Below are 17,960 nucleotides of genomic sequence, written 5' to 3' on the forward strand. Positions count from 1 at the left end.
ATAAAAGTCATGTTAAAATAAAGAAAAAATGAAAACGTATATTTCAGCGAAATCAAGTAGAACGTACCACGTACAGCTAAATTATCAATAGCGCAAGCAAACAATCTTGGAAATGTGTAAAATCGTAGTATAAAACCACATTAAAGGATAATAAATATTGTTGTAATTTCAATAATCTTAACGGTATCGAAACGACCACTGACACAAGCACGCACTTTATTAGTAATTTTGCATATGATAATGAATAAGATGCTGATTTCCCTGAATAAGAAGTTAAAATTGCAGTTTCGTCAAACCAATTTATAGAGCCCGGGGACTGCTTACCTTATAGCAGAAGTATTTGAACATTCCTTTGACATAATTTCTACATTTCTTTTGAAGTTGTATAATAAAATTTATACACAGAGAGTGTTTCCAGAAAGTTGAACACAAGACTTAATCGTTCCCATCTTTAAGGATGGCATTTTGGTAGGTAGAATTATAGAGGGACAGCATTAAATAGTATTATTTCAAAAATATACTCAAAACTCGACATACAAAATTGGCCGACAAGAACGAAAATTTAATTGACAACCAATTCGCTTTCCAATAGGATAATTCAGCTAGTAACTATATTTATGTTTATAAGTCTTAGCTGAAAGGAAAAGAAATATGTCTAGCCTTTCTCGATAAGGAAACAATTCATAGTTTCCGGAATAAGTTTGCAAATCCGGGATATTCGCAAACTCAACTACTCTCTCTTAAGTGAAAAGAAAATAAATAAAGAGTTCATTCAACAAAGGGTATAAAGTTAAGCAAAAACTGGCATTTGAATTTCACATACCCCTCACAATAAGTGCTGGGGAGACAAAAGTGAGTCTCCCACTGAGTTTTTTTCAATCTCCCACTCGGGTTTTGTTATCCCATGGGGAAATCCATGGGGTTTCATCCCCATTTTATAAAAATGGGAGATAAAAATAAGGGGAGATTTAGAAAAAAATAAAGAATTAACTTTTTTTGCAAGAAAATTATTATTGAAATCTTTAAATACTTTATTGTGTAAATAAAAACATAAAAAAGTAATGTTTAAAAATCCTCCTATTTTCGTTCCGAGGAAAATCCATCCGTGGGTGAAATCTCCCATTCTGATTTTGGGGGTAAAGTCCCATGTTGATGCATGGGAGAAAATCCCATTTCTGATAATAGCAGATAATTCCCATTCCTAATAAATGGAGAATACTCTATCTATGAAATGTGACGCTAATAACGTATATTGGAATAAATATTGACTTTAAGATATCAAATAATTTCAAGATGTGTTCAAAATTTCGTTTGTTTACGAAAATATTACTTTTACAGCTTTTGAGGTTGTATATGAAGTGCCAAATGTAAACGGATTAAATAAAGGATTTTGAAAATTAAATTTCAATTTTATTAGTTAAAATTGTCATAAAAGAAATAGATGAAACTATATCATTTTTCAGTTTAGTCGAAAACATGAATATAGATTTTAATCTAATTACAACTAACTAATTACTGATCATTTGGTGTTTGGTGCCTTTTTCATAATGTACTGGGCTATTATGCTATAATATTTATATAGGACGATTATGTAAAATATTTAATTATGTGACTAACGCATGTGGATTCATAGGTATATTTTTTGGATCGATGTTTAAAGGTAAGAATCTTATGTTTTTTCAATCTGTTGTTTCTATTATGAAAAGAAATAATCTCGAGTCAAATGAAAAAAAAATGGTCACCATTTACTAATTCTTAGTTTCAGGGGGTGGAGGAATATGTTTTCAAGAATTATTTCTTTGAACCAAATTGCATGAATTGTAAAAAAGGTAATTTATCTAAATTCGAAAAAAAGGAATAAAACATGTACAATGTATATTTTAATTACTGTAATTTACGATAATATTAATGCATTATGCATAATTTATTTTCTGTTTAAATGTAATGTGTGTGTTTCTGTTTCTTATTTGCAATAATTAGCTTGAAGAATGATTATGAATGATCAATCACAGCTTAATATGAGTTCACTTACAATTCAATATATATCTTTTAAATTTTATATATGACCCAAACTTGAAAAATAAACATCACACTTTTCTGAATGAACTTCTTCATGCACATTCTTTTTCTAAAATATGTTTTCTATAATATAGAATAAGGGTTTAAATTGTCTAATCAATAAAAGGAGTCAAAGTGTATAAGAATCTAAGTGTCATGGGTCAAGATGTCTAATTGTTTCGAGGTGTCTTTGGGTCGAAATGTCATAGAGTCCTCTTAATATATTACGTATTATTTAAATCCATATTTTATATGTATTCTGTGACAGAGAAAAATGTTTCGCTTAATGTATCTTTTCAGAACGTCAAAATCAACATCATGCTTCGGATTATCTATAATCTCTAGTCGTAAGTTAAAAATCTGCATTATTTTTAAACAAAAATAACAAAATTAATATTTACTAGTTTATTTTCGATGCTCTTGTATTAATCACGTTTTTTTCTTGTATTTATCATAGAACAGTCTTATTCCACCGTAATTGCAGTTTATCTGAATACTTTTTTTATTTCCAATTGTCTAGTGAAAGTAAAGTCGTTTTAGACTTATGAAATACAAAAATCGGTATCCGTGTTGAATATTATATATAAATCAAATATATCAAACATTATGACGGACAATGTTTGTGCATTGCGTGATTCCGTAACCTGCTGAACTTGGAAGGAAAGACCAACATCATTTATTATTTCAGCTATCAAACATTTCACAACACCGATGTAGATGCACAAAAATAGCTACTAATATATATATATTATTGCATAATGAAATGTAAAATGTTTCCATAACTTTTGTTTCAAATTCTTTTACGTAAATTGCGGGACGATTCGCACGCTTCACAACGTCACGTGTATTTACACCCTTGTGCTACCAACATGACAATATTCATAGAAAACCGTCCATTAAGCTTTATAGGTGGAGCTCAATTAATCAAATAACGTTAGAAAAAATACTTCTACGCTCAATGTAGCTCAACATATCTTTTATCCAATTTATTTTATAAGCATGTAAGCATGGAAATAAGCATTATTTTTTCTTGCATCATAGTATAATAACCCCCTCCACAAAAAAAATATGTTGAAACAACTCCAGAATTATAACAATTATTAAAATTATCGAAAATATTAAATGTCATATAAATTGTAAATTTAGGTTTCACATTTCACCCCTGAACAAAACATAAAGGACTCAACCAAAAACAAGCGTCTTAATTATGTATTTACATGACCATGATCAACAAAAGCAAATCTACTGTAAGGAGCAAACCTATTATAAAAATAATACTATGACCACAGCAGATTTCGTACAGAAGATTTTCGGTTTATCCTTCAAATGATTTGTAATTAAATAACCAGGCATATCGACCTTTGTGATTATATTGCTGCACATTTGAACTCGAATCGGGCATTATTCTACAAAAAATGCAGTCAAAATTGATACCTATTTACTAATTTTAAACAAAAAGAAAACTAGAAGATTAAAAAGTTACACAATGCCAAGGATGTATAATTGAAATCGAGCGGACGTACATACATTTATTAGGCTATTATGAACAGTCAATTTCAACTTTGTTTTGTGCTAAACAGATTTGATAATGTCGGAATTGTAAGTGAAAATGAAAGTGATTGAAATATTTTAAAATGTAGTCTCAGTCACTTCTTTGAAATTGAGGAAGAACCCAATATAGAACTGAGATTGAGCATCGGGAATAGAATCATGTGTTTAGTTTCGCTAATCTAACACCATATGTAAATAAGAAAGAGTAGGTCTATCGCAGTGTAAGATTCAAATTTTAAAACATTTATTAAAAATTTAAAGTTTTCTTGAAGAAAATCGAAACGTAATTCTACCCTCATTACTTTCCTCTACATCATCCCGATTTGTATCGATTGTTTTCCGTCGTGAGTTATAGTGCGTTTAAAACATGCGTTACGAAGAAAATGTCATTAAATACACTTAAAATACAGGAATTTTACGAATTCTTACCACCGGACAATGCTAAACATTTTTGAACAACTCCTGATAAAAGCATTAATTAAGATTTGGCTCAAAACAAGGGCCAAATTCAACTGTCCTAAAAAGAAATAGTCTTCTTTCGTTTTCGAGTAAGCCACGCGAAGCCAAATTAATATCGGTGTAAAAATGGTATATGAACAAACATGGCACTAAATAAATATATATTTTGACAGCAAACTGGTAAAGGTACATTACCATAAGTGCTTAAAATCAACACAGCAACGTATCAATAAATACACTATTATTGTTAGTGATTTATATTGACATTAGCGAGCCGAATAGAATTAACGTGGTCTTCTAGTCGATATTCTGTGTCTGTTGTATAAAATAAATGTACTCTTTGGTTCACAACGATCCATACCAGATACTTACATTGTACTATGGTGTCGAATAATTCGAAATAGTTCAATGTAACAAATGTCAAGGGAAATTTTTACTTCCTGAAAACTAATTTTGAATTCTACGTCTAAGTGATAATATAGAAGATTCGATACGCGTTCGTTAAAATTTAAATAAAATCAATACTTTTAGTGAGCTAAATGTCTTTTGTTTCTTTCTTTACGGATGGTATTATTCTAATCGACCAGGAAAAAATGTCTATTTAGGAAACGAGTTTTTTAATTAGAATGATATACAATAGAATAAAACATAGGTTGCTTCATGGAAGTGATCCGTAATTATGTTGATGATATTTAATGCAATGCACTTTTTGAACTGTTCAGAACATATGGAGCTCAGATGGAATTTTGACCGGCGATTCTTTCTTTTGTAGCCAAGGCTCAATACATTTTTCAATAAGTCTTTGTTTAAATGTTAAGCATCGTTAGGATGTAAGTTTTCGAAATAGACCCGAATACGTATAGTGACATATTTAATACATATTGCACACCATAACCCGAGACTTAAAGAATAACTCGACGGAGGCTGCATTAAAATCCGGATTAAAAAGGGTTAATATATAGGAAAGTTAGGATTGTAGGAATTGCATTTTGGGTTTCTTCAAATGAGGCTGAGCTTTGAATTTTACATAAATTTTCAAAAAGTTAAAAAATTACCCTTTAACATATATTTTTACCGATGCTCAATTCTGGAAACCACATTGGGTCCGTTCCCCATCCCCAATGATTGACAAGTTTTAATTATATTTTTATAATTTTGATAGATTAACCAGTTATCCACTCAAAAATACATAAAATAAAGACATGTAATATAACGGCAGTTTTGTTAAGCGATATAAGGAATAAGTTGCAAGCGAAAAGTTTTGGTAAAATTTAGTCAGGAAGTTATTTATATAAAAGCTTTTCAAAAGTTTTTTTTGTTTTTTTTTATGAAAAGGTAAGTTCAACTTTTTGAGCTATTTCTCTCGCTTATCAATTTAAACTAGTGAACAGATTCAATTAAAACGAGTCTGCAACATTTTCAATTTTGTAGTTTTGGGCTTTTCTGAGGGTGTTCATTTTTTTCAATCTTTTCATTTGTGTTCAGTTAGTCTTATAAATTAAGAGGTAAATGCATGTATATTTCTTATGTAAGGTGGTGTGGTTAAATATGTATTATATTTAGGCTTTTATATATCTCTGTAATAATATTTGTATATTTTATTTTTGTAAGTCTGGATTTATATTAATTTTGATGACATATTTCATTATAAATATCTATAATAGAAGTTAATTTCACTTATCTATTATTTTAGATGAAGCCAACACTACCCAAATTAATGTAAGTTATATTTGTATAGATAGATATATAGATAGGTAGGTAGGTAGGTAGGTAGGTAGGTAGGTAGGTAGGTAGGTAATTAGGTAGGTAGGTAGGTAGGTAGGTAGGTAATTAGGTAAGTAGGTAGGTAGGTAGGTAGGTAGGTAGATAGATAGATAGATAGATAGATAGATAGATATATTTTTTATGTTCTTTTATGTTCTTTTTATTCTAAATATATAATTATTAATATAATTATTTTCTAAATGCGTAATACATCTACTGAGATTCTGAGGCTTTAACGATTTTAATGTCTCATTGAATGTGTCATGATTACCGCAGTATGAACACAGCTGTGGATGTTTCTAAATTAAAAATTTCCCTTCACCGTGTTAAACTGTTGAATTGTGCTCAGGTCTGTGTTGGAGGGCATGGACAGTTGCTTGCATTTTCCAGTAAGGTACATGAACAGACTCAATCAATACGAACCTGGAATATTTTCAAATTTGCCACTTTGGACTTCATTAATTGTTTCTATTTCTCTTTATATTTATTTGAACACTCTTGTTTGCATCAATATCATTGCTTGCATAAATTCCTAAAGGCTTGTCGTATTTGATTTAATATTCCTTTCATATACTGCAGGTATAAACTATGCCATACCAGTGGCATTCAATGCACTGTGCATCTGTTCATGGGGCCTCTGAACTAAACAATGAATGAATAAAATTTGAAACAGAAGCAGACTATGTCCTAATGGTGATCATTGTTTAAATTCTTAATACAATTGCATGTGTGTAATATAATATATGATTTTGTAGGCAACAGTAAAATTCGAGAAACCAACATTGGAAGATCGCAGTAGAATCGTATGCAGTGTCCGAGCGAGGTGCCAAGTTCTATTGTACACAACTATCGTTTCGAATCGGTATGGGAGATATTTGTCAAACTGTTTATAACACTTAAATTCTGCTTCTGTGCATAATATAACCCACTTTGATATATTTTAAACATTTTGTTAAAACCTGAAACACAAATAATGCCAAATTCAACATTTGTTTGTGACGAACGATTGTGTTTTATATACCGCTTTGTGATATTTATAGTACTAAGGAGTTAGTGTTGGTAACATTGTTAAAAGTACTCACATACTTGCCATGTTTTTTGTACAAGTACGTCCAATGAAGACTCTTTGACTTTCACCAACTTGCCTTGCCAGTCAGTCATTAGACATATTTTACTCATCAAAGTTGTAAAAGTTTTGGAGTTAACAGTTTACATGTATCCCAGCAAGCAGAGATATATATGGCAAATATCAGTTAGTCGATGTACAGTATATAGTATCGTATGTCAGTCCGTTATATTGATAAAATTGGGGCATCCAAAATTAAAGAATTACCGCAAAATATTTTATTGAATTTTTCATTCTCTTTATATAGCCCGAATCTAGAACACACTACAATTTTATTCACCATGAAGCAATTTATCCTGCCTTTAGACCAATATTTTAAGTTGTATTTAGTAAATACATATCAACTTATATTTTATATCTGATTAAAAAGTCAAAGCATTATATACACCAAGTAAATGCTTCAGATTTGACTGTTATGATGGTGGTCTCACAAAAAAACTGATAACAATTCATAGTTAATTGATACTATTCGTCCATAGTTGATTCATGATATTGGTCCGATATTAAATTCTGGTATTTGTTAATTCTTTCACTACCACATCTGTTCTTTTATATTAAAAACCTTGCAAAACAGACAGTGTGTGGATAATAATTCTGATGGATGATAGAAGCAATATCGGTGCAATGTCGGCTTAAAATATGATAAGTGTTGCATAATAGTAAATTTAGTTTTATTGAGCCATTTCGGCTGTATACATACTTCTGTCGTTAACATTCCATCTACCTTTCAGTAGTCATATGCTATCTAGTGTCACAGAACCTGTGCTCGACCAGCCAAGTGCTCGACCAATACTTCTATTTGTGTACGATTTATGCATTAAAGTGGAAAACCCTGGAAGTTTGTGTGTGGTATTTGTACCTAACCTGTAACCTCTACACCATGTACAAGTACCCCACGTTTTGTAGAAGATTGGCCAAAGATTGGCCATATTGCAGACAATACAAAAATACATTTCTAAAATAAAAGAAGCAGTAAAAACTATTTAAAACACTAAAATAATGATAATTTAGGGCAAATGAGGACAACACTTTGTTAAATTGCCTTTTAATATATTTCCATAGGAAAGGCGCCAAAAATAAAAAATCTCAAACACCCCAGTATATGTAAATTCCAAAACTCTTATAAACACTTTATTTGTCAATGTATAGCATTTCCTTCGTATCATATTTACTCTCATATTTACATCTATAGACATTAATGTTTCAAAATATCTTTGAAATAGAATTGTTGAACATTAAAGTCATATCTGTTTTTAAAAAAATAAAAGTTCTGATAGAGATAAAGCCACCTGGTCAAGCACTGATTTGGTTGCCTGAAAAATATACTGTTTTTATACCCTATATACAACTGCTTGGTAAATTGTATCCTGATCCGTGTCGTTAAAACGCTTTAGCTTATTGTGAGTTTGGAAGTGCCAGCTTTGTAACAGAAATAAGTGTCCCAGCAAACTTTTTGTTTTGAAAAAGTTTTTATGTGATTTTGTGAAAAACTGGTTGAGCACTGGTACGTTGACACTACGTTTGTGAAATAAAATTATATTTTATCCCTGTGATAGTAAGCTTAGTAAGATAAAATATGTCCCGTTTCACTTAAAGGTATGACATGTTACTTTCTAAGATAACTTTTTGGTTTATGTCAGATAGTATCCAAGAAAATAACACTTCAAATTTTATTATCTTGATACAATAATAAGTCTGAGCTTGTCGTAACCTGTAGTTTCAGTTTTTTTGAGTACACTACGAAATGTTACGGAAGTAATATTTTTCGCACACACGTTCAGAGTATGTGTGTAATATGTGAAAATTTCGCTTTTATCAGGGTAATCCGATTTAAAAAAATATGATTAAATTTATCAATGCCTAAACAAATTAAGACCCACTATTTCGAATAATCTGGATCAAAAGTTAGAAAGAGATCCCTGCTCTGATCGTGTATTTGATTAACAATAGATTTAACCACAAACATTGATATGTGATTTTTTGTTAACAACTAGGTTGTGGTGAAATTCTTATCGTATCCTCAATCTGATAATTATAATTGGATCCGGGATCTATGCATTGAAAATATCTTGAAAAACCTTACTTATAAGTTCATGCGATTTTAACATGTGAAAAATTGTCTCGATTAAACCGTATTCAAACAACATAAAAATATTTTCTATAAAATACATCAGTTTGTGTATGGAGGTTCTTGTCAAGCAGAGATTAATCAAGAACGATAAAATATTTAGTTTTTTTTTGATGAAACGTTATATAACCCAAAAAGCGAGTAACTAGTATGCCTTTTAAAAATATCAGTACTTCTTTTAAACATATACCTTGATTCATGTAAGAGAATATTGATTAAACAACTAAATATAAAGAGATAAAACAAATTAGGATAAAATTATCGTTAAAATACATTTTCAAATAATAAGCTTATAAACTGGTGGCCAGGCAAACATGTAAATACATCAATAATCAATATGTAGCCCAAGATGGAAAATCATTGATTTTCATTCTATAAGCTATGAAATCGAGAGAAAAAAGAATCTTTGAAAACTAACAACTTGTGCAATGACACCGAAAATGACTCAAAATTTCCTTCTAATGATATACCCTTGAAGAAGTTAGCTAATTTAAATGCCTTATTATAGTCAAATGCATCGTACACAAAGAGTATCTCCAAAACAACCCTTCTGATTTAATCAAGTGGGAGATATCTAATGGGATACAATGACTATACATGGAAACATTATTATGGTGAAATATATGTTAAACATTTGAGCATATTAAACTACAAATTGAGAGAAAGAACGTTTGAATGAAGTAGTAGAGAAATTGATACTTTTGATAAGCTAAGTTCTTAGCTGAACTATACGAAGTATATAGAGAGCGAGCTGACCAATCACACCAGCGTCTGCGTCAAGATTTCTGAATAAAGTTTGATAGAGTAAACATTTTCCACTATCTTGTTGTGACTTCTTTATCTACTTCAGACGTCAAATATATATTCCTAATCATGAACCTTGTCATATATATCAACACCAACATTTTCAGAATTATCTCCCCATGAACTTTTTACCTATTTTCCTTTACAAAAGGTTTCTTATTGCATCAAGTTACCAACATCAAACTTCCAATTTCTGGGATTTTAATGATCAACAACAATTTATGTGAAAACGTTCATAACGCGAGCATCTATTTTCAAAATTGTCTCCCCTTAGCATAAAGTTTGAACCCTGTCTTTCACTCAGTACTTGCGTGGGTGCATTTGTGTTTGAGTGCTTGTATGCGTGTATTCGAAAATATTGTCTTGTCAATAACCCGGTCATGTATTAAGGCATTTTAAAGTCAGTTGGTAAAAGTTAAGCATAATGAATCCACGTTATCCTGGCAATTGTGATACTCAATGGTTTCTCTAACAATTAAAGTGCAGGTACTTGTTAATTTTGTAAAAACCTAGTAAATTTTCCCAATTTTTAATACAGATTTAACTGAGCAATCAGTGCTTTGTCTGTTTGTGATTCGACATACATCAGTTACTTTGTATTAAAATGTTTTTATTGGATGCAAAGGTTATGAAATAATGACTATGCCGTCCTGTCATTACATCTGTATTTATATTGTAAAGCGTCCTTACACATATAGAGCGGGAGCATCCGTGTTTTCAGACACATTTCTAGTTTCAAAAAAAAAAAAATTTTTTATTATTATTATTTTAACTTCTTTATTTTAATGTTTACTTCAAATTTCAAATCAGCGTTTCATGTCATCTCAGGCACCATAATAAAATGGGTATATAACTAACTCTAGAATCAATATTTCCAGAAATTTATGCCCCTAAAAGTTAGCATACTCCTTATTCTACCCATGTGCAACGAAAGTTGTAACTTGTACATATGCTAAATGTTAATGTATAAACAGAGTCACTCAGCATTTTATTTCACGTTCAGAAGTAACAGAAAGCAAAAGAAAATTACGAAGCTGTTATGCAAAATGTCTGAATATATTATACTTTTTCAAGGTCTTCTTGTAAGATAACAACTGGGTCAACTGTCGGTGGATCAGCCAGTGGGATTGTACCTAGTGACCGGTGTGATATGGATGATAAAGATAATGACGCAGACGATACAGATCAAATTGGAAAAGCAGCTTCCCCATGCTGGTAATCTTAAGCTTGTTTTAACTGTTTATACCCATACTAATAAAGGAAAAGTACATAAGTGAAATACATGGTTAATAGTTTTAAAAGCAGTCAAATACAATTAAACTCGGGAATATTTTCCAATTTCTTAAAAATTCTTATGGTCATAAAACAAAAGAAAGGAAAGACTTAGTCACTTTGTGGTTTTTTTTATCATCACACTTTATTTTCATTTTTTTTCTAATTGATAGTTTTTCAGAAGATTAAATTTTAGTAACCTTTAGTCAAATCTGACCAAACGCTAAACAAATTATCGCTTCTAATTCTTTTGATACGGAAAAACAAAATCTTGAACAAATATCTTTCTCAGAATTATAAAGAGAAGGTAACCAGTCAATAATCATGCCAAAATGTAATTTAAAGATCCTGTATGTTTTGTGATTGATATTGTGACTGTGTTTGTATACCACACTTGCAAAAATATATATGTACATAATTATGCAAATAAAACAATTTTCAAACATCGAAGAATATGGAAAATGTGTACTGCAAATATGTGTGCACATTATATTTAATCAATAATTTATATGCATTCATTCCTTATTGGAAAATTTGACTTAGAATTTATAGAAAAAAAAAATTCTAATTAGCTCCCTTTATTTACATGAAATGTTAAATTCGGTAATATCTTTATAAATAATGCTTATTGGAACTTACAATATTGACAAATCTTAATTTGAGCATCATATTTATGAAATAAAACCATGAAAAATATGTTGTTATAGGATCTTTAAATACTAAAAGACAGTACAACGTTATAATAAAATTTGGAATATATTTTTTTTAAACTTATCAAGTTTTGAACAGCAACGTTGATCAACGTCATATTTAAGCTTGTTGGTCACCTTGATAATGATTTTCTTACGTAACGTTCTTTGATAACGAAAATTAGAACTATCATAACAATTTTTTTAATTTAGGTCTTTAATGAAAACATGCCACAAACACGAAGACAAAGAGAATATATTTTTTGTTTTTGTTTAAGATGAAATTTTATTTCATCGAGTAAGCTTCAAAAACAGTATTCTCACAAATGGTGTAGTCACGAGTGAGAATACTTTTTTTTAAATTTATTAGATGATATAAAATAACATCTAACAAAACAAACAAACGAATTTTCTTTTTATTTTATGCTTAAAAACAATTAAAGTGAAATTTGCTCAATATTAACTTTGATATTAAAATCTGTTTCCCTACTGGTAGCCTCAATTTTAGTCCAATATTAGTCAAATTTCCCCTTAATACAAGAAGTCTTGAGCTGATAAAAACATTTCGACAAGCAACGTTAAATGGCGATGATATTATTTATGTCTATTCAAAAACATGAATGATAGCTTTTTTATAATAAAAACAAACAGTTTTAGTAGATGAAAAAGTCACACCATCCGACCTATTTTGGTTACTTATAGCATATTTATATTAAACCAGAGGAACATCATTTGGATATGTTAGTCATACATCTTTTCAGAAAAAAGAAAAGTTATTTGAGGATTGTTGCAGACAATCAATAATTGTAGACAGATGTGAAAACATTCAAAAAGTTGCTAGGAATTTGGAAAACATGGAATTGTTAAAAGGCTGTCTTACGAACGCTAGGTAGATTACTTATTCTTCGAGCGGATGACTGTCATTGCTTTCTCAGGTTTTCATATAACATTAGACTGTTAATGCTCGTAGGATACTTCAATATGGCCATTTGTCATCAAGAGCAGTTTTGCGTGTGGAAGGAATTGTATTTTTCAGACTGTAAAAATGAAACAAAAAATTTGATGATATTTGGTGATTTGAAATTTGAATGAATTCAAGCAATTTTTTTTCTTTTAACTTCTTTTAAAATTTTAGTTTTAATCAATTTCAGCTTTGATTTTCTCTAAACACCCCTGGTATTGTCAGAATTGTCAACAAAAATTGGGGTACCACGAAAACCTTTAAAAATTGGTCTCGTCATTAAAAGTGTGAAATTATATTTTGATAACTTTCACTGTGACATTATCAGACATAAATTTCACGGATAAATCAGTAGTCCACCATAAAGCATAAAATAAAACGGTATAATCGGAATGATATTAACTATTCGTTCTGTTGCTACTTATGTTCCAGGTTGCATTTTTCTTAACAGTTTCAGATTTGTCTTTCGAAAATAAACGTTTTTGAATCAGTCGATATTCATTTGAATATTTAAAGTTAAAGCTTTTTTAACCCATTACTTCATGAGCATTTTGAAAAAATGGTTGTTTTCATTGAAAAGTCTCCCGTTACAAGTTCAAATTGCTATAAAACTATAAAAACTGCTTTAATACTAATCAAACTTAGCACAAATGTTGACTGGACCATTGTCTTTGTAAAAACATGCCCAGGCTTAAATTTCTTGTTACCATGGCAACGAGGGGACATCTCAAAATTACCAAAAATCAAAATTTTGCGTTGATTTTTTTCCATCAAAATTGGTTTCAAAGTGCTGCAACTTCTTAATGGATTGAAATAGAGTCAAATGCTTTTCAAAATTGGTTACACGTTACCTTACAATCGATCTGGGGTCATTTTTAGCCTCTCACAAGTCCAAAATTGTCTTGGCGATGAGGGGGACTGCCGCCCCCTTCAAACCCCCCCAAACAGAAGTGGGCACATCCCCCTTCTGGCAACCCCCTGATGTATCTTTTGCTTGGGGTCACTTTTTTAAACAACATTTCTCAAACAAAAACAAGAGTTGGGGGCCTAAATAAGGCAATTTTTTCACCATTTGAGACAAAAAGGCGTCTATATCGGGTAATGGGTCAAGCATATAATTATGCGACACGTGTTAAAAAAATTACTTGAAGGTAAAACCATATTTATTGATCATAGCGAAAATGTCATCTCATCAACTGACGAAGTGACAGTTTATAATGCACATCCACGTGGACAATCATGTGTTACAGAGGCTTCTGTTGTTTATAATAGTCCAGGGGTGAAACAGATTTGTTTTCAATCCAGGTAGGTATCATCAGATGTTATTTTGTAATTGCGAATGAAACTTAAAAGAGAACATGCGCTAAACATATACACATATTTAAGTGCACGTTGTCAACACAACTTTAATATTAAGTTAAAAATATATGCTTTATTGATTTAAATTATTGTCAGATATGTATTAAAGCAAAAGCTTCCTTCTGAATCGATTATAATGCATTATCATGTGTTTCAAATTTATCATTGTTAAACATGTTGTTCAAATATTATTTCCAGTTATTCTATGTACCAACAACTATGTTACACAGTAGATGTGTACGCTGACATGAAAGGTAATTTATGCTGGTTAACAAACTACTAATTGTTTTAAATTGATAAATTGAAGAATAAAACTGTATTCATAACATTTTCTTCTTTTGGATAAAAAATAGATCTCTTCTACCTTTTTGTACTTTGATGTAGCGAAATTTGTATTTAAGTTGTGGCAGAAAGGAATTTACGAAAAAAATTAAAGTTCGAAATTGAGATTAACGGTATTCATGTAATGTTATTTTATTTTCTACATTCAAAAGATCCTTGCTTCGGATTTCCTTGCCAGAACAACGGGAAATGCTTACTCGTAGGTCACGACAATTTTACTTGTGTATGTCCAAATAACTATATAGGTGATAAATGCGAACAAGGCAAGTATGGCTAAATACATGTTTTGTTACATATATTTTTATGCTCCCCGAAGGGTGAGCAAACAGTCGCCGCTTTGTCCGTCCGTCCGAATGTCAGTGCGTCCGGATGTCCGCACTCACAGGATAGTAATCATGTGGCTAGGGACACAATTTTCATTGATGTCATTCATTCCGTTATGCTTTTATGCGGCTATTTTCTTTTGTGTGGCTTAAAAGAACAAAAGAGAAAACAACAGAGTAGTCACATTATAACTGTCCTGTTAGAAAGTCCGTTCGTCCTTTCGCTTTCTTGTCAAGGACATAACTCTGAAACAACAAGAGGTATCAACATGAAACTTTGTAGGTAGATATATATTATTGGGTAGATGTGCAATCCACATAAAACATAACACTGCCTTCCCTAAGTTTGGATTTATTGCCCTTTGTTCATTTTTTAAAAACTTTTAAGATTGTCCGGAACATAAATCTGAAACAATAAGAGATATCATCATGAAACTCTGTTGGTAGATAGATAACATTAGGTATAAGTGCAGTGCAAAGGAACCATAACTATTGTCTTGAATTATTTTGAAATTATATGCCTTTGTTCACTTTTACACTTTAAACATTGTCTAGAACATAAAAGGAACTACAACTCTGCATTACCTGATAATTTAGTTATTGCCCTTTTTTAATATTTTCACCGGGCCATATCTCTGAAACCATAAGAGGTATCAACAATAAACTTAGTAGATAGATCTCATTAATTAAAAGTGCAGTGCAAAACTCTTCCTTCCTTAATTTGAAGTTATTGCCCTTTGTTAGTTTCTACACTTTGAACATTGTCAAGGACATAGCTCTGGAAGTGTAAGAGATATGAAAAAGACACTTTGTAAGGAGATGATCTCATTGTGTAAATGAACAGTGCAAAAGAACGTTAATCTGCCTTACCTAAGTTTTGAAGTTTCTTCCTTTTGTTCATTATTTCGCTTTGAACTTTGTCAGGGACATAGCTTGAAAGTATCAAAGATATGGTTTCTCTTTGAGTAGATAGATCTCATTGCGTAGATATGCAGTACAAAGAAAGAAATATAACTCCAGATAGGCAGTGCAAAAAACGTCAATCTGTCTTGCTATTTTTTTTGGGTTATTGTCCACTGTGAACTTTGTCCGGGACAAAGCTCTGAAGATATTAACATGGAACTTTGTAGGTAAATAAATCTTATTGCGAAGATATGCAGTGCAAAGAAAAGTTACTTTGCATTACCTAATTTATGAATTATTTCACTTTGAACTTTGTCTGAGCCATAACCCTGAAATAACAAGAGATATGCTTTTCTGTGTCCGAATCCTAATCGGGGAACAGCACCCGGTTCAACCGGATCTTGTTTTTACTTCAGGTTAAATAGATTTAGTTGATATTTAAAACACTCGTTTATCTTATATGCCTTCATGTGTAGCTTTATGTATGATTTGAAGTTAATTCATTTTCATCAATGTTTATTGAAGTTCAACTGTACGATTGTGGTCATATTGTTTGAAAAACAATGACTTCGATATGTGTGTAAGAGTTGAATAAATGCCACCACATATGCATATGGGTATTTAAACATCATACACATCATAAATATTATCATTCCTTCTACAATATACTTTCGCTGACTTTGTTTGTTCCTGCTACAATATACTTTTGCTGACTTTGTCTGTTCCTTCTACAATATACTTTTGCTGACTTTGTCTGTTTCTTCTACAATATACTTTCGCTGACTTTAATCTGTTTAACTGTTTATGCCAGGACCCTGCCAAACAGGTGACAATACTTGCCAGAATGAAGCCTATTGTCACACAGATAATGGAGTGGCAACATGTATATGTAAGGCTGGTTTCTCCGGCCCAACCTGTAGCAATGGTAAGTTACTTCACAAAAAACATCTTTATATTTTAGGAAAACACAAAATAATGTTTATTTGTATATAACTTTATTTCTGACTGAAGAAGGTTACTTCAATATATTTTTCGTAATATTAAAATGGACTTATTACATGATGAAATGTTTGTTGATCCTTAATATTCAATATATTTGGATAAACAACTGTTAAAGAATTTTCCCATCAACGCTGTTATGTAATGTTTTAATATTGCAGTTTCGACAGGACTTTCTTCCACGCATGCAGTAAGTTAAAATACTAGTACATTTCCTTTTTATCTTAGTTATTGTCTTTTATAAGTAAATTTGGAATGGTAAATGCTTGTTTTTATAGATACTGTTGGCAAAAGATAGTTAAAATGTATTTTATCATTTTATCAGACGTGTTGTCATAGCATTTATGAAATGCTGATAATTTTTCAAATTTCGTTGTGTAACATTTTTATTTAATCATAACAGGCATTTACAGACGTAGCCAAGCCAAAGGTTATTACCTGTGTTTTGAACCAAAAGTGCAGTTTTGCTTTGATTGTCAGCGAGAATTCAAATCATGCGTACGTTTGCAATTCAACATTATTTTCCTCCTTTTTATTTTATACTCTCTTGCTGATTTTTCCTAAAAACCAGTCATTTATGTGATGTTTTTATAGTCAATGTTGTTATATATTTCTTTCCTTTGAGATCATTGAATCAAGCACATTAAGTGTTGAAGATTAAATAACACTACAGCTGTTGCTGTTTTTAATGCTTCCGTTGAATCACCCTTTTTGCCAGATTGTCATAAGCTTAGAACATACTGCTATTCTAGATTTTCTGTTTGTCAAATGGTGCTCCTTTCTTCATATTTATGAGGAAATGTTACTAGTTATTTCAATACTTCTTGTTTTGTAGACCCATTGTATCTGCAGGGTATGTTGATCCATCGCTGCTGCTGGGACAAATCGAGATTGTTGATAGATTACCAATTCACAATAGTTATCAAGCTAATATTAGATTTAGATCTACACAATTGGGTTTGAAGGTTTTGTGCATTCAGACAATGGACATAAATGGGTATGATTTATGATTGTGTATTTGTATCTGAAAGGTGTATGAAAGCGTCACATTGTAGTTAATCGTTTAACATTTTATTCGGTTGAATGAAATGGTTTTCAACTACAACTTCTTGTCTGTCAAAGAATAACTGTCACACTACCTTGTTCCTCCTTATCAGTCTTCTGATCTGGAATATAATTTTTCAATTGATAACTTTGAAACTGCTTTGTAAAAGGACAAATT

At 30.9% G+C, this 17,960-nt stretch overlaps 1 protein-coding gene across 1 annotated transcript in view; it reads left to right on the plus strand.

The window, feature by feature from the left end:
* The window catches only part of LOC132732049 (uncharacterized), a 73,969-nt gene that overhangs the window by 29,983 nt on the left and 26,026 nt on the right, over positions 1-17,960 (plus strand). The window contains exons 22-32 of the mRNA XM_060718399.1: positions 2,359-2,405; positions 5,762-5,787; positions 6,588-6,694; positions 10,965-11,105; positions 13,989-14,117; positions 14,370-14,425; positions 14,666-14,776; positions 16,551-16,664; positions 16,900-16,928; positions 17,142-17,236; positions 17,574-17,735. Of these exons, the coding sequence (XP_060574382.1) occupies positions 2,359-2,405; positions 5,762-5,787; positions 6,588-6,694; positions 10,965-11,105; positions 13,989-14,117; positions 14,370-14,425; positions 14,666-14,776; positions 16,551-16,664; positions 16,900-16,928; positions 17,142-17,236; positions 17,574-17,735 (1,017 nt within the window). The remainder of the gene's footprint in view (positions 1-2,358; positions 2,406-5,761; positions 5,788-6,587; positions 6,695-10,964; positions 11,106-13,988; positions 14,118-14,369; positions 14,426-14,665; positions 14,777-16,550; positions 16,665-16,899; positions 16,929-17,141; positions 17,237-17,573; positions 17,736-17,960) is intronic.

This window comes from Ruditapes philippinarum, unplaced genomic scaffold (assembly GCF_026571515.1).
Source record: "Ruditapes philippinarum isolate M1 unplaced genomic scaffold, ASM2657151v2 ctg2963_1_1_1_1, whole genome shotgun sequence".
Taxonomy (NCBI): domain Eukaryota; kingdom Metazoa; phylum Mollusca; class Bivalvia; order Venerida; family Veneridae; genus Ruditapes; species Ruditapes philippinarum.